Source organism: Schistocerca gregaria, chromosome 9 (assembly GCF_023897955.1).
Source record: "Schistocerca gregaria isolate iqSchGreg1 chromosome 9, iqSchGreg1.2, whole genome shotgun sequence".
In the NCBI taxonomy this organism is placed as follows: Eukaryota; Metazoa; Arthropoda; class Insecta; order Orthoptera; family Acrididae; genus Schistocerca; species Schistocerca gregaria.
Genome location: NC_064928.1, coordinates 188,103,240 through 188,121,676, shown reverse-complemented (window position 1 = coordinate 188,121,676; position 18,437 = coordinate 188,103,240). Strand labels below are relative to the sequence as shown.

General features: G+C 39.8%; 1 protein-coding gene across 1 annotated transcript in view; it reads left to right on the top strand.

Annotated features, from left to right (window-relative positions):
- LOC126291588 (uncharacterized) overlaps positions 1-18,437 on the top strand; it is a 41,479-nt gene that overhangs the window by 5,723 nt on the left and 17,319 nt on the right. The window contains exons 4-5 of the mRNA XM_049985121.1: positions 8,585-8,670; positions 17,202-17,309. Coding sequence (XP_049841078.1) covers positions 8,585-8,670; positions 17,202-17,309 — 194 coding nt within the window. The remainder of the gene's footprint in view (positions 1-8,584; positions 8,671-17,201; positions 17,310-18,437) is intronic.

The window sequence follows — 18,437 nt, the reverse complement described above, 5'->3', positions numbered from 1 at the left end:
TCTAAAAGGTAACCCTGATGTTAGAATGTCTATTACCTGTCTGTTGGTTGGTGTGTGTAATTCAGTCTAACCTTATTCACTTTAACTGATTGACGAATGCAATGATACCTGGTCTTTGTGTGTTTTAATCCTTCATAAAATCCTGATCAATTAATAAATTTGATAGCACTTTAGTTATCTGTTTGCAAAATAGGAACGGAGGACTCACCACCAGCTGAAATGTCTTCCAGAAGTTGATCTGACCACACAAGAGATTTGCAAACTCAACTTGCAGCCACATATTCTGTCTCCATTGAAAAAGAGCAACACGCTGCTGCAATTTATTTTTCCACACAACTGGCCCTCGATGGAACTTGAGTAGGTTGCCACTTGTTGAGTGTCTAGTGCTTCTGTCCCTTCCACAATCAGCGCATCCTTAGAAGTTTTAATATTTCAGTCTACATTCTTATCAATACCTTCCATAAATGAATCCAGAGCAACCAACCAGCTGCAATGAAAGGTGGTTTTATGCAACCTTTTACTATGGTTTTGATAGATGTAAACATATCGTCTTCAGAAAAATGTGTAACTTGAAGCAAATGTAACAGCAATAGCTACAAACCTAGAAACTTAGATGTCAAAAATTATTGTCATACAGAGACTCGATCCCCACAAAGGGTTGGGAATGTCACATATATCATAAAATATAACTAGAATGTACTTGCAGAATTTCACATTGGAAAAACACTAAATAATGAAACGATGTGACATTTGTCCAAGGAAAATATGCTATCAGTGCACATCATTGTGTACATTATGAAATATAGTGGCCCATGTGGTCAGGGCTTGTCAAATAAGAGTAGCTAAAGTCCAGAAATGAAACCTATCAAATGAAATGTCACATCTTGTTATATGCCTCATGCCAACTGACAGGAAATGTAGAGTGTGAACACCAAGAAAGCAGGGCAGGTGGTATGTGTGCCAAGATTGATGTACACTTGCAGCACAAAAACCTATTACGGGGAGTTGGAACGCCCTATCCCGACAGTGTTAAATTTAGTGACTTGGCTTCCCTATATTTCAAGAACCACTGTAGCATTGACATGAAACTTTTACAGCACATTATCCTGCATTCTTGTCAATTCTACAAGGTGGGTGTGGCATATTCATCACGACACACATTGTTTCTGGTACAGTTTGTCCTTTGCCAGTAGCTCTCAATCCATAAAACCGCCTAACATTTACTTCAAAATAATTGTCTTTACACTTATTAGAATCCCAAACTGAAGGAGTATATTTACAAGTTTCCTGGTTAGTCCATTTGATACCTCACTGTCTTCATGTAAACTGGCCCTCCACGTAGTTTACAAAACACATCTTCACCTAACACCCTTGTTAGGATGTGTAAATCTATCAGAAAATAACCTAACGTGCCATTTACATCACTTTCATTTTGAGAAAACTGTGTCTCATGACGATTTATTTTAATCTTTGAAGCACTAATGGGTGTTTCTCTAGATAATGACAAGTTTGCCTATATTTCATTGTCAGTCTAACTTCACATGCCACATGTTGAACACAGTGTTTCCCTTTATTCGAATATCTATTACCATGAAACCCATGTTTCTTAAAAACATTTCATTTTGTCATCATACTTCACTTTTTTGAGAGATTTACCAATCTGTTAGTCACTTTTCCTCGGGAAAACTTTAGCACTTTGACATACAATGCATGTTTATGCTATGAAATGATACAATACTGTTTTTGACGGTGTTACCAATACAAACACATAATTTAACCTTTATAGCAAAGCAATCCACAACCTTATATATAAAAAAGTGCCAATTTCATTATATCTTGAAGTAATGCACATAAAATTTTTAACATTTTCAGACGATGTAATTATATTTAAAAAATAAAATAAAATACTTCCCATGTGATTGCAAATTTTATGAGATAAAAATCCGAAAATGTGAAAAAAAAAAATTCCGCTCTAACTCCCTTTAAGTGGAAATGCATTGAGGAAAGCGGAGGGAGGAGTTAATTTTAAAGGGCGCAATTGTAAAGTAAAGTATTCTAACTTACATTAAAACTGTTATAAGGCTACACATACATAATCATGCATATATTAATAAAGTTAACACGTAAACACGCTGTGATAAACGTATGTGATGAGAGATGCATGTATGGGTCATTGTGTAGTGAAAAATATAGAGTAACAAGAGTGGGTAAAATCAATATCTTCACAACATATAAAATGGGGGAAAGGAACATGTGAACAAATAATGTATATTAGAATTTTAAGGTATGGGGCACTTGTAAAGGCTGCTGGCAAACGCATGAAGATTTTATGCACAATAAAGTTTTGAAGCCTTCAAAAAACTGTCTGCAAACAAGATGCAGCAGGTCATTCAGTAAATTTCTGTCCTTGAGCTATGGGTGTTGAAAGATCTCTGGTTCTTCCCAAAGATCTAATTGGCACATTTTGACTTCTCTGTACAAAATAACTGTCTCTTCCAAATTTTTCGGGATATGATTAGTCGTCGGTAAGTGTTAAGCAACTATAGAATTATGTACATTCGCTCCATTTTTATGTAACAGATGCTCCTTGTATCTTGTCTTCACAGCTCTGCCTGTTGACAGTAACAGCATGGGGAGTCATTACAGGTCAGTTTATAGATGCCCGAGTTGGAAAACAGTCACCAGTATTTTCCACTTTACTCACAAGCTTTATCTTTAAATTCTTGTCTCTAAAGAAGGACACACTACAGTTATAATTTTTCAGTAGATGATGTTTAATCCCATATGAAACATTTCCTAAGAATGAAATAAATATGAATTTAGTAGTATTTTTGAAATAAGTTGTGTTGCTCAAAGTTGAAAGTTTTTGAGAGATTTTGTTATTGGAAATGTAATGTACCATGTTCTGATCATATGAATTGTGACTGGTAGGTTTAATCACGTTTAGTTCATATTGGTGACTGGCAGGCGATAAGGAGTGTTTACCTTACAGTGTATGGGGGGAAAAAATAAATTTAGTTTCTGTGCTTTTGGATGAGTGAGGTCGGCGGGGATGACATTGCCTGAACATGTTTCATCATGGCAGATATTAAAACTGATATGATCATTTCCTGTACAAAAATTGTTAAATCGAATAAATTGATTCCATGTTCTTAATTTGGAACTTCTTTTGTGAAACAGATTTTCTCGTGGAAGTCATTGAATGTACTGAAAAGGAACTCTAACTCGTGATCATTACTGTGAAAACCCAATGATAATATCAACATATCATGCATAAAATCTAATTTTTTGATGTTGTTCTGAATTGATATTTAAACATTTTGTTCATGTTGCTCTTGAACGTGACGTAATTATGTTGAAGACCAACTTTAAGTAAACTGGTTAGTTCACCAGTCCGAACTGTATTCATTTTTAGTTTTTGTAGCAGATTCTTCTCTATGAGAACTATAGTTGTATCAATTCAGGAACAGGAACTAAAATATCAAATGAAATTAACCTAGTGTCAACTATGCACTGCATCATTGAATTTTGTTGATTAAATCTTTACTGTTTTAAACAAAAAAGTTATGTTCCTATACAAATAAATCCTTAATTTTATAATGAAGACTCCTAGCAACTGTGTGATGGGTGCTGCCTGGCCCATTGACCAGCAGACTAATCAGGTGATCCTGTGTATGCAGCTTGAACTGACTGCAGAGTATGGGAGGCTTTAGATTCATGTTTCCACACCTACATCTGTACTTTGCAAATCACCATGAGGTATACGGCATACGGTACATCCTGTTGTACCAGTTGTTAGGGTTCATTCTTGTTCCATTCATGTATGGAGCACGGGAAGAATGATTGAATGCCTCAATGCCTGCAGTAATTATTCTAATCTTATCCTCAAGTGATACATAGGGGGTTCTAGTATACTCGTAGATTTATAGCCGGTTCTTGAAACTTTGTTAATAGACTTTCTCAGGGTAGATTACGCCTATCTTCAAGAGTCTTCCTTCATTATGTCTTTGACACTCTCCCATGAATTAAGCAAACCTATGACTATTCATGCTGCCCTTCTCTGTATACATTCAGTATCCCTTGTTAGCCCTATCTGGTATGGGTCCCACACACTTGAGCAATATTCTAGAACCGTTACATGAGTGATCTGTAAGCAGTCTCCTTAGACTGGTTGCACTTCCCCAGCACTCTACCAATAAACTGAAGTCTGCCACCTGCTTTATCCATGACTGAACCTTTGTGATCTTTCCATTTCATATCCTGACAAAGTGTTACATCCAGGTATTTGCATGAGTTTGGCCTGTGTGAAGTTCAAAATTTTTATGTTTCTGGAACATTTAAAGCAAGTTGCCAATCTCTGCACTACTTTGAAATCTTATCAAGATGTGACAGAATATTTATGTAGCTTCTCTCAGGTAGTGCTTCATTATAGATAACTGCATGCTCGGCAGAAATTATGGGGTTACTATTAATATTCTCTTCAAGGTCATTAACAAACAACATTAACAGCAAGATTCCCCAACACACTTCCCTGGTGCACACATGAAGTTACTTCCACATCTGACGATGACTATGCATCCAGCCTAACTTGCTGTGTCCACCCTACCAAGAAGTCCTCAGTGTCATAAATTTCACTTGATACTCCATATGATTGTACTTTTGACAAGAAGTGTTTGTGTGGTACTGAGTCAAATGGTTTTTGGAAATCAAGAAACACAGCATCTTCCTGATACTTATCCAAAGCTTTCAGTATGTCATATGAGAGAAGTGTGAGCTAGGTTTCACATGATCATTATTTTTGGAATCCATGCTGGTTGGCATTGAGGATGTCATTCTGTTAAAGATACCTCATTATGTTTGAGCTCAGAGTACATTATAAGATTCTGCAACAAATCAGTGTCAAGGATATTGTATGGTAGTTTTGTGAATCACTTCTACTACCCTTCTTGTAGATGGGTGTGACCTGTGCCTTTTTCCATGAACTGGGCATGGGATTTTGTTGGAGGGATGTAACATATATTTTAGTTAGAAGAGGGGATAACTGAGCTGCCAACTCAATGTATAATCTGTTGGATTCCATCGCGCTGTGAAGCTTTTTTTCAGTTTTAACGATTTCAGCTGTTTCTCAACACTTCACCCATCATCTTTTCAATGGTCCGAGGATTAAATTGGGGCAATTATCCTGGGTTTTCCTTGCTAAAGGAACATTTGAAAATAGAGTTAAGCATTTCAGCTTTTGCTTTGCTATCCTCAGTTCTTGTCTTATTCGCTAGGGGCTGGACACCAACCTGATGCCACTAACAGCCTTTACATATGATCAGAATTTCTTTGGATTCTGTGACAATATTCTGCTACAGTAGTCACTGAAGGGATCGTGTATTGCTCTCTTGACAGCCAAACGCATTATGGACGGACTGGTTTACTGGGTACATTGTGTGGTCAACTATTCTTTTAAACTTGAGCCATAATTCATCTACGTGCTCCTTCCCTGTGCTGAAATCTCGTGTTTCTTAGTGAGGTATGACGCTACCAATTTTTTTATCTAGTTTACTTAGTGTATATATCTTTATGCTTATTTTAGTTGTCCCTTTGTTCTTTAGCAATCATTGTTGTCACAACTGCAGAGGTCAGGTCTATTTGACGGCACTAGCTCAAAGATGCTTCCATCATGAGTGCAGTTCCTATCTATCTGTTCTATGTAGCTTTCAGAGAAGGCATTTACTCAAGTTTTGCTGGATGTCTTTATCATGCCCACAGCTACCAAAATGGTAATTTTCCCAATTTATTTTCGGTCGATTGAAGTCTCCACCGATGATTACAGTACAATTGGGGAACTTGTGTACAAGTGAACTGAGGTTTTCTCTAACATTTTCGGTTACATCAAGAGATAAACCTGGTGGGCAATAGAAGCATTCAGTTATTTTATGCCCATCAGTGTTACTGAATCTTTCCCCAAACTGTCATATGCAGCTTTAATTTCTACCTTGGTAGTTTGAGTTTCTTGTCTGTTGTGACAAATACACCACCTCTATTCCCCATTTGCCTATCCTTTTGATATACTCTTAAATTTTCCCAAAAAATCTCACTGTTATCAATTTCAGAATTCAGCCAGCTTTCTGTACCTAATATTATGTGAGCTTCACTGCTTTTCATGAGCATTTCGAACTCTGGCTCTTTGTTTCGAATGCTTCAGCAGTTTACTGCTAGGATCATAATACTCTCACCTGAGAATGGCATTTCCTTTGATCTTGCACTGATACTTTTAGGTTTCCTACAACTGTTGTTATCTAGATTGAATGGAGAACCACCTAATCTAAAAAACCTTATATGTGTACCCCACACACGGTCAGCTACATTAGTAGCAGCCTCTGATATGTAGTGCACACCTGACCTGTTTAGGGGGACTACGGTTTTCAACCCTGTGGCACAAGTCCAGAAATTTGCAGCCTAGGGTGTCGCAGAACTTTCGAAGTCTCTGGTTCAGTCCTTCCACTCGACTCTGAACCAGAGGGCCACAATCAGTTCTGGGACAATATTGCAAATTGTGAACTTTGTTGAAACTCCATGCGCTAGGCTGGTCTTCTCAACTTGCTCTCCCAGTCACTGGGATGACCCAGGAATGACCTCGAAGCCCAGATGACAAACATCGTTTGTTCCAATGTGCACCACAAACTGCAGTTCATTGCACCCTGTTCCCTCAATGGCTGCTGGAAAGCCTCTTCAGCATGTTGAATGAGGCCCCGTGGCACTCACACTGGGTGCACCTGGTGTCATTTCCTGTGTCTTGCTACCATTTCACGAAGAGGGACAATCATTCACCGTCGTTTGAACTGCCAACGATTAATAGGTCCCTACCCTTTTGGGTTTGCCCCCTCAAAACATGTTTCCCTGAAACAGGAGAAGTCAGTCTCACTGGCTCAGTTTCAGTGAAAGACAGCACCTCAAGCTTGTTGGTTAGGGGGGATCGGTACAACATCCTGTGTCCTCCTCCATAGTCCTCATCCACTATGTACAGGAACCTAGATCTACTATTAACATGCCACTCACAGTCAAGTGGACGAGTAATGACAGATCCTGTACTTCCTACACAGGAGGCAGGGTATGGGTAGTGATGTGGACAGGACATTTATAAATGAGCATTTGCCCAGGGAATTTGCTAAAGCAGTTTTAAATGCCCAAAATCTGAGCATTTATATAAAAAAAGTACTTTTTAAAGATTTAATGCGAGAATGTATAATTCACCATTTAAAATAAGGGATTTCAAAAGGTTTCTCTCTCTCTCTCTCTCTCTCTCTCTCTCTCTCTCTCTCTCTCTCTCTCTCTCTCACACACACACACACACACACACACACACACACACACACACGGAGCTCTTCCCTTCTGTGCTACATATCTGTCCTCTTGGTATTCTTTCCCCTCTCTTGGGAAACGTGCAAATGCATAATGCTTATTCAGTCACTGATATTAGAACAGTTTCTCCATCGTCCTTTATTCTGTTGTTCATTTTTTCGTTCCCCTTCTCCCATCCTTCCTTCACTTTGGCATTTGAGGTTCTTTTTTTTCCCCTCCCTGTTTGCTCCTGAAGGCTTGCCCATGCATCTGACATAGAACAGTTAACTGGGTAACATGTTATTCTCAGCCCAAGGTTGACAGGTAGGGTTCGCACGTACCCCGATAAAAAAGGCCCAGGGACAGTGATTGTCTGAGCTGCTACCTTCCTAAATTGCTGATTGGTCCCTCTGTCAGATGTTCGGAAGGTGTGTGCAATCACCTAAGGCACGTGCGCCGCCTCCTGTGGGTGGAGGTGGGTGCGTCGCCCCAGTTGGAAGGAGTGCACCATCGAAGACGCAGGGTATCATGGGGGATTTTCTTGCAATGAGCCTCTCATCTTCTTTAGAATCAATGTCTACTAAACATAAATGTAATGAGTCTAAAGATTCAAAGACCCTCCCAGCTGCACCACAGTTCCTCGTGGTTTCATGTACTTAAGACGGTCAGTCTGTTGCTACGGAAAATCTGTTCGTATTCAGAAAGGTTTTGCCAGCCCTGTGAAATCCTGCTCTCGTTCACGAAATGGCACTTTGCTCATAGAGACTACTTCTGATTCTCAACCACAACAACTGCTTGCAGCTTCGCTCCTCCATGCATTCCTTATGGAAATGGGGCATGCGGCCATGGAAGCCCCATGTGTAGAGAGTGCGGATGATGCCAGTCCTCCAGCAGGTATTGTAGGCTTTCTCCAAATTGAAAAACACAGCCACAGTCAGGGATTCGGGGATATGAGGTGGACGATCATTCAACCAAAGAAGTCTAGTAAACGTGGGCACTAAAATGCAAACCTTAAGAGCTATAAGAAATGCTCATAACTCTTAAGATATATGTTCTAGAGCCCATGTTGACTAGTATTTCTTGCTTCAAATGATCGTTTTTGTCATACCCCTGAATATTAACCATTCTTCCTGGGACACACTGTATATTACAGCTATTTGTTATTGAAGAGGTGCTGCACTTTCGATCTGTAAAAGTTACAATATTTAAGGTTCTGTATAAACCATTTAAAACTAACAATTAGTATTTTTTACAGCATTCAGTCAGTGGACAAACGAAACCAAAGGAAGAGAAAGTGCAAACTGATGGCTCTTTCACAGCATCCACACCTGAATCAGAGAAGTAAGTCTAGTTCTTTTTCAGACTGTGTAATTTACCTACCATATAAATCTCCCCAATATCAGAGATTACACATTAGACATTAGACCTATACTAATTAATTTGACAATTGTTGTGGAGTTGGAATTTCATGGTACAAAGGTAATTGCTGGTGACAGTTTCCACCTGAAAGTATTTTTCATCAGGTGGATGGCTGTGACAAGTGATTGTGTGGTGATCTTCTGTTAGTATAATTGATGACTATAGAATGACCTAAGCACAGTGTCTTAACCTCTCAAACAGTACAAGGGTAGCTGCAAAGCTCAGCACTTACAGTGCTGGTCTCATAGGTGACTGCTGGTACCTGCAGGGTGGCTGAAATGTGTGTTTTTTCAGACATTATTAGTTATTTGTGGGAAAAACTATAGTTGGAAATTTGTACCATTTTTTTGGAGTCTCTGCCTTAAACACACAATTTTTGCTATTGAATGTCAGTTCCATTTCTAGAGGAAAAGTAATTGAAAGGTATTTATTATTTTCAAATACACAAGTAAACAGATGATATTGTGGTGTACATTTCTTTTACAGCCAGTTTGCATCACAAACATATAAAACACAGTTTATCGAAGTGAAATGTGGTATTCATAGTGCACTAAGGAGTACGCGCAAGTCAGTTAATGACTGTAAAGTGACAGTAATAAAGTTTTCAGCAGTAATGAATATTTCATCAGTGCCAGCCACTAACAACACTTGGTGTCCACAGTACAAACTACGAAGTCTGTAGACCCACTGAAGTTTAAGGTGTGTGTCAGTGCAGGTGAGCCGTGGGGAGCCACCATCTGCTGTACAAGTTGCACTCCAACCTGATCCATTAACTCTTACATGTCTTCAAATTAATCTTACCTGCTGTCATCAACATTGCTGTCAGTGCCTCAGTTATAACAACCCCACATACTATCACAAGTACATCAAATTTCTGACTGTTGTCACTAATTACAAATGGATTAACCCTCAAACGAAGGACTGGCAACATCACTTTTTAGTCCCTTTGTGCACTCCGTTCCATTCATCCAAATTGAGTCATAAATATATGTCAGACATTCCGACATGACAGAAAAATGTACAAATTGTCACATTATAATACTTCCTGCATTTCCCCCGTTTCCTATAGTTGTCAAAATATTACGTCAGTTACACAATAAGTGTTGATGTTTGAATGTGATACATCATCAGCATTGTCACATGCCTTACCTTTGTGTCACAATGGACAGGTTAGCAACTTAAGCCATGCTGTTGGCACACACTTTCGTAACAGGCACCATCACCAGACTATGTGTTAGGTATCACACAGATGTGCAGTGAGCAGTGACGTCTCCGCTGACCCATTCTCCTCACTGCACTGTACAGAAGCATACAGTCACACAAAGGTTAATATAATCTCAATTTTTCGTGTTATAACCTGTTATTATTATTGTAGTAGTAGTAGTAGTAGTAGTTCTTCTTCGTCATCTTCTTGTTTTATTAAGTTATTTATTATATAAATAAACACATTTGTCTTTATTTAAAAGTTTTTCTCTGTATAAAACTTCATTTTATAAATATCTTATTTCAATATGCCCTTGATAAAACATAATACTTTATAATGTAAATAAAATAAAGAAACTTCCACATGGGAAAAATATATTAAAAACAAAGATTCCAAGACTTACCAAGCGGGAAAGCGCCGGTAGACAGGCACAATAAAATAACACACAAACACACACACAAAATTTCGAGCTTTCGCAACCGGCGGTTGCTTCGTCAGGAAAGAGGGAAAGAGAAGGAAAGATGAAAGGATGTGGGTTTTAAGGGAGAGGGTAAGGAGTCATTCCAATCCCGGGTGCGGAAAGACTTACCTTAGGGGGGAAAAGGATAGGTACACACACACACACACACACACACACACACACACACACACACACACACACACAAATCCATCCATACATATACAGACACAAGCAGACATATTTAAAGGCAAACAGTTTGGACAGAGATGTCAGTTGAGGCGGAAGTGCAGAGGCAAAGATGATGTTGAATGACAGGTGAGGTATGAGTGGCGACAACTTGCAATTAGCGGAGATTGATAGGGCAAGTTCCCATCTCCGGAGTTCGGATAGGTTGGTGTTGGTGGGAAGTATCCAGATAACCTGGATGGTGTAACACTGTGCCAAGATGTGCTGGCCGTGCACCAAGGCATGTTTAGCCACAGGGTGATCCTCATTACCAACAGACACTGTCTGCCTGTGTCCATTCATGCGAATGGACAGTTTGTTGCTGGTCATTCCCACATAGGAAGCGTCACAGTGTAGGCAGGTCAGTTGGTAAATCACGTGGATGCTTTCACACGTGGCTCTGCCTTTGATCGTGTACACCTTCCGGGTTACAGGACTGGAGTAGGTGGTGGTGGGAGAGTGCATAGGACAGGTTTTACACCGGGGGCGGTTACAAGGGTAGGAGCCAGAGGGTAGGGAAGGTGGTTTGGGGATTTCATAGGGATGAACCAAGAGGTTACGAAGGTTAGGTGGACAGCGGAAAGATACTCTTGATGGAGTGGGGAGAATTTCATGAAGGATGGATCTCATTTCGGTGCAGGATTTTAGGAAGTCGTATCCCTGCTGGAGAGCCACATTCGGAGTCTGATCCAGTACCGGGAAGTATCCTGTCACAAGTGGGGCACTTTTGGGGTTCTTCTGTGAGAGGTTCTGGGTTTGAGGGGATGAGAAAGTGGCTCTGGTTGTTTGCTTCTGTGCCAGGTCATGAGGGTAGTTGCGGGATGCGAAAGCTGTTTTCAGGTTGTTGGTGTAATGGTTCAGCGATTCAGGACTGGAGAAGATTCGTTTTGCCATGAAGGTCTAGGCTGTAGGGAAGGGACCGTTTTATATGGAATGGGTGGCAGCTGTCATAATGGAGGTACTGTTGCTTGTTGGTGGGTTTGATGTGGACGGATGTGTGAAGCTGGCTATTGGACAGATGGCGGTCAACATCAAGGAAAGTGGCATGGGATTTGGAGTAGGACCAGGTGAATCTGATGGAACAAAAGGAGTTGATGTTGGAGAGGAAATTCTGGAGTTCTTCTTCACTGTGAGTCCAGATCATGAAGATGTCATCAATAAATCTGTACCAAACTTTGGGTTGGCAGGCTTTGGTAACCAAGAAGGCTTCCTCTAAGCGACCCATAAATAGGTTGGCATACGAGGGATCCATCCTGGTACCCATGGCTGTTTCCTTTAATTGTTGGTATGTCTGGCTTTCAAAAGTGAAGAAGTTGTGGGTCAGGATGAAGCTGGCTAAGGTGATGAGGAAAGAGGTTTTAGGTAGGGTGGCAGGTGATCGGCGTGAAAGGAAGTGCTCCATTGCAGCGAGGCCCTGGACGTGCAGGATATTTGTGTATAGGGAAGTGGCATCAATGGTTACAAGGATGGTTTCCGGGGGTAACAGACTGGGTAAGGATTCCAGGCGTTCGAGAAAGTGGTTGGCGCTGTTGATGAAGGAATGGAGACTGCATGTAATGGGTTGAAGGTGTTGATCTACGTAGGCAGAGATACGTTCTGTGGGGGCTTGGTAACCAGCTACAGTGGGGTGGCCGGGATGTTTGGGTTTGTGAATTTTAGGAAGTAGGTAGAAGGTAGGAGGGCGAGGTGTCGGTGGGGTCAGGAGTTTGATGGAGTCGGGTGAAAGGTTTTGTAGGGGGCCTAAGGTTCTGAGGATTCCTTGAAGCTCCGCCTGCACATCAGGAATGGGATTACCTTGGCAAATTTTATATGTAGAGTTGTCTGAAAGCTGACGCAGTCCCTCAGCCACATACTCCCTACGATCAAGTACCACGGTCGTGGAACCCTTGTCAGCCGGAAGAATGATGATGGATCGGTCAGCTTTCAGATCACGGATAGCCTGGGCTTCGGCTGTGGTGATGTTGGGAGTAGGATTAAGGTTTTTCAAGAAAGATTGAGAGGCAAGGTTGGAAGTGAGAAATTCCTGGAAGGTTTGGAGAGGGTGATTTTGAGGAAGAGGAGGTGGGTTCCGCTGTGATGGAGGATGGAACTGTTCCAGGCAGGGTTCAATTTGGATAATGTCTTGGGAGTTGGATCATTAGAAGTGGGATCAGGATTATTTTTCTTCCCTTTTTCCCCCTAAGGTAAGTCTTTCCGCACCCGGGATTGGAATGACTCCTTACCCTCTCCCTTAAAACCCACATCCTTTCATCTTTCCTTCTCCTTCCCTCTCTCCTGACGAAGCAACCGCCGGTTGCGAAAGCTCGAAATTTTGTGTGTGTGTTTGTGTGTTATTTTATTGTGCCTGTCTACCGGCGCTTTCCCGCTTGGTAAGTCTTGGAATCTTTGTTTTTAATATACAATACATTATAAGACATACGATGCAATGTTGCAGACCCTCTAATATGACCAGTTAGTTCACTGTCCTTTCATCACTACTTGTTGTTGACAGACAGAGAAATAACCCTCAACCACAGTTTGAAACTATTAGATTTTAAATAAATCTGCAGTATATCATGTGAATCTGTAGTCTTTGGCCAAAGGTGTTTTATTTCTTTTTCTGTAACTTCATATTTATGATGCACACGCAGACACATTCTTGTTTGGAAACTAATTTGTTAGTGGCGAATTTCTTGACATCGGTTATAAGATGTAGAGACCTACTACCCATGCATGCATCCACAGGTAGCGGAAGTGGTAAAGATGATTGCTTGCGATAATGGAGAAATCTGGATTTGAGTCCCCATCTGGCACAAATTTTCATATCTCATAGTTGGGTAGTAAATATATATCTAAATCAGGTGGGTCGTTTAATGTCAACAACTAACCTGCTTGATCATCACAGATGTCATTGAAATTTTAATTGGACATTCGCTCTTGTCCCCAGTTAACATTGGTAAAATTTAACATTCGTAAAAGCAGTAATGACCAAGGTATAGTCACTTGTATGATTCCGTGTGCAACTTTGCACTCGGAGCAAGTGTGAATTTATGGTGACAATGAGCTGTTATATGTCAGGCAGTATTTTGTTGAAAGAAATGGCATCTAGTAATTATGTCTGTCATTCTCATATTTTGTAGCCTTCTTCACACTGCTGTCCATGACATTTTCATCCTCAATTTATTTTGTCTGGAAACATGGCAGCTTTAATTTTTGATTTGAAAATCACATGTTGTAAACATGCTTCTTGTACTACAATTTCTTTCAGATCCCTCTGCACTTGATCCAGTGTGCCGTGGTTCTCTTGTACACAACAAACTGCATTACGTAACGTGTCAGCCTCCACTGGTCCATTTTAACTATGTGTCCAAAGAATGTGATGAGTGTTGTATTTAATGTAATAATTCAAAATCAAGATACAGTAAGCTCTTTTGGACCAGTTGAAAGCATGTGTGGTTGGACACTTCTAGATCTGTGGTTCCGATGGAAGTGTAAGCAAACATTAATAAATTGCATCAAAATACAAGGGCGATTCAAATGAAAATGTTAAAGTTGCAATAAAATTCCCAAACCGTGTACTATTGCTTTATCAGTTGGACGGTGTGATCCTTTTGTTTGGACAAATCACCAAAGTTGACAGAACATTGTTGCAGTGCAGAAAAGTTGTTAGTGCAAAGATGGCTGCTCCATTCTCACCTTACATTGCAGTGGAGCAATGATCTTCGATACATTACTTTAGAAGTGCAGCTGTTAAACCTGTGGGAATGCATCACAGAATGAAAGCACAGTATGAGGGTTTGTGTGTGCCCCTGCAGAAAGTGTGCAAGTGGTACAGGAAGTTTAAAAACTTCTGACTCAGACACATGACGTAATGATGAACAGAAACATTATTGCAGTTAAAGAGCTTGTGAAGGAAACAGGTACCGTACTGCAAGTGATGTAGCCACTGTTGTGAATATTGGTGTTGGTTCAGCACACAAGGTTGCCCATGACATACTGCAATTGAATAAATTATCTCAAAGACAGATGCGATGTTGGTTGTCTGCTGTATTAAGAGAGATCATCATATTGTTGCCTGTGAAGAACTTTTGCGTCATTTCCAGGTCAAAAGTAAAATGTTTCTGGGTATTTTTTTATCACCTCAGCTTTCTCTCCTGTGCGAACCTTTTCATGTAAGAGTAACACTTGCACCTAGTACCATTCATTACTTGTTGTATACATTCCAATCTCTTGTCTTTCCCTTCAGTTTATTACACATTTTTATTAGGCTACTTTCTCATCTGTTTATTAAAAATTTTGAAATTGATTTACACTAACTTCCCAGACAAGCTAAAGACTTGAAATTTTAAACATAGCTCAAGACTGGATGACAGTGCAACATTAACTCTCTATGTAACAATGCCATATTTAGTTGCTTTCTTGTTAGTCTGTTTGGTAGAGATTGGGGTGAAAAACATTGGTAACATCTGCCATTTTAGCTGCATGCAGGTTGTACAGGTAGTTTCATAAAGTGTTCCAGGTGGTGTGCAAGTGGATGGGCACAGCTGAGCAAAGAAATGGGGCAATGGGAGATAGGTGCAGTATATGATGAGGCATATGTGTATGTGAAGCCTTGGGTAAAAACCTCGTGTGTGTGTGTGTGTGTGTGTGTGTGTGTGTGTGTGTGTGTGTGTGTGTGTGAGCTATTTAAATAAAAATATTTTTAGTAGAACAGTTTTTTACATTGGACTAAAAAGTATAAAATAGTTTCTCCTGGTCTCATGCAGGTAGTCCTAAAATTTTGTGTGTTTGTAGTAACTATGACAATACTTGTAATATTTATAATGAAAAACATGGGACATATGCAATAGATAATAGTTAGGAGATGAACTATTAATGGATAAATTGTGTACTGCATGACCTCCAGGTTTCTCCTTATAAATCTTACAAGTATTGCTATAGCTGTTAAAAACTTAAACTCACAAATCTGTATGAGGTAGAAATCTTAGTCCAATATAAGAACGTGTTACATTAAAAATTTATTTTTATTTAAATAATTCTCTCTACAGTGCCATGGAAATTATTCCCCAGTATATTGAGACATGGTCTATCATCCTGTCCTTTCTCCTTATCAGCGTAGTGCATATGTTCCTTTCCTTGCTGATTTTTTGGAGAATCTCCTTTCATAACTTCTCAGTCCACTCAATTTTCATCATCCTTCTATAGCACCGCATCTCAAACCCTATTGATTCTCTTCTTCTTCAGTATTTGCACATCCATGATTCACTTATCTGAAATTTCTTCCTCAAATTAAAGCCGATATATGATACTAGTTGACTTATTTTGACCAGGAGATGAAACATTCGCATAATCGTGTGCCCAAAATGAAATTGCGATTTGTCAACCCCCCCCCCCCCAAAAAAAAAAAAATCTACACCCAACTTTTAGCAGGTTAAGCTATGCTCACTCTTTTTAGGGTGCTAAAAGGGTAATGTTGGGGTGAATACATGAAAAGGGGATTAACAGTGATTAGTAATTAAAGTCCAAATCTGGTACAAAATCACCTTTGCCCTGCAGTCAGGAAAGAACAGTGAGGGCTTCTGACTACAGGTGGTATTTTGTCCCCCCCCCCCCCCCCCCTACTCAACACAGCTCAACTACATTCTGCCTGTTCAGCTGTAGCATCAATAAGGATATTAAATCTAAATGTCCTGAACATGAGCAGAACTCACTCAAACTTACCCTAAGTGAATTTTGTGTGCTGACAGCTCAAAGTAGCACTGGGAAGCAAGTGTATCATAAGCAATGAAGAAGTGAAATCTGTAGTGCAAGAGAGACAGCTTTCACAATCAGAGGAATTCTGAAGATTCTGATTGCTCACTAAGCTAATTTTTGAATATCTAGTAATGCTACAAAATAAAATTAAGGATACTGGCAACTATAAAACTGAATAGTTTTTTACAGCATAATATACATTTTAAGAGAATGAAACTGACTTCTTTTTTACTCATAAGTCTCTCAGCTGAATGAGGCCTTTTCAGTATTTACTGTTTCATGTGATCTTATAGGTTACTATGTGTAGGTACTTACTTTTTTCTACAGAATGTTATGTCAGACTTGTGCCAAAATGTTTTCAGTTTTGAATGCAAGTTTTAAATTTGATTTGCATAAAGATCATTCAGTTGTCACATATGTTGTGCTATGTATGTTTACTGTTGACTTGGAAAATGGTTATATCATGATAGTGTTGGGACTTGTTCTATTTGCTTTCTTTTAAGTAAATTGGTTTTTTAGGATATGTTACACATTTCAGAAAATGCAGGTAGCTATACCCTCTACGTGTCAATATATTGTATTGTTAAATGTGCAGAAATCTAAAATGTGTTAACTGCACAAACTTACCAGTTCTGTAATTTCACCTGTCGTGGAATTTCTAGTTAATCACTATTCTGAATACGAAATTTTTCAGGGAAAGTGTATAGGACTTTTGATTCATTGTTAACTGTTTGTTGATAATGTAAATATGACATTGTTTTTCACTATAGGAAGAATACTCTTCCAAGTCTCACAGTTTGACATCAGTAACACACTTTAATATATTTACAGACCTAAATGGCCACCAGTAAGGACACAGAATGACTTACTTGAAAATTACAATTTTGAATATTCACCATGGTATCCAAAGAAGCCATGGGACACCGAAACTGATAGATTGTAAGTATATATTAAAAGCTGCTGATTTTCTTTATATTGTATCTTACCTGTAAATAATTCAGAGAATGAAAATGACTCATGTTTTAAAAAATAAGATTCGAAGACTTACCAAGCAGGAAAGCCCCGGTAGATAGGCACAATAAATAAAACACACAAACACACACACAGAATTTCTAGCTTTCGCAAACCCACGGTTGCTTCTTCAGGAAAGAGGGAAGGAGAGGGAAAGACAAAAGGATGTGGGTTTTAAGGGAGAGGGTAAGGAGTCATTCCAATCCCGGGAGCGGAAAGACTTCTCATAGGGGGAAAAAAAGGACACACACACACACATATCCATCCGCACACACACAGACACAAGCAGACATTTGTAAAGGCAAAAATGTCTGCTTGTGTCTGTGTATGTGCGGATGGGTGTGTGTGTGTGTGTGTGTGTGTGTGTGTGTGTGTGTGTGTGTGTGTGTCTGCGCACGAGTGTACATCTGTCCTTTTTTCCCCCCTAAGAGAAGTCTTTCCGCTCCCAGGATTGGAATGACCCCTTACCCTCTCCCTTAAAACCCGCATCCTTTCGTCTCTCTCTCTCTCTCTCTCTCTCTCTCTCCTTCCCTCTTTCCTGATGAAGCAACTATGGGTTGCGAAAGCTTGATATTTGTGTGTGTGTGTGTGTTTTTTTTTAAATGGAGGGAAACATTCCATGTGAAAAAAAAATAAAAAACAAAGATGCGGTGACTTAACAAACAAGAAACAGTGACCTGGTCATTTTGGCACATTGATGGATGACGAGTGTGGCTAATCTCCACCGATCTGCAGCCATCTTTAAACTGGTTGTACCATTCCTTATCTGTGTGATGCCCATAGCATCTTCATCAAAAGCCATCTTGTGTCTTCCGAATGGTTTCTACCTAGCCGTCACCCAGTTTCTGGCAAAATTCAGTGGCACTGCTCCAGTCATTCCATTATTTATTGAAAAAAAAAAAAAAGACACAAGCACTGCACGCTACCTCACTTAACTGCTGCTTGCCAGCAACTGACACTGTCAACAGGTGGGAAAAAATTCACGCATGTGCACAAAGTTTCGAGGTCGGCCCGTGCAAGTGTACTAGATTCAAATCCATCAGGGGTCTGCAGAAA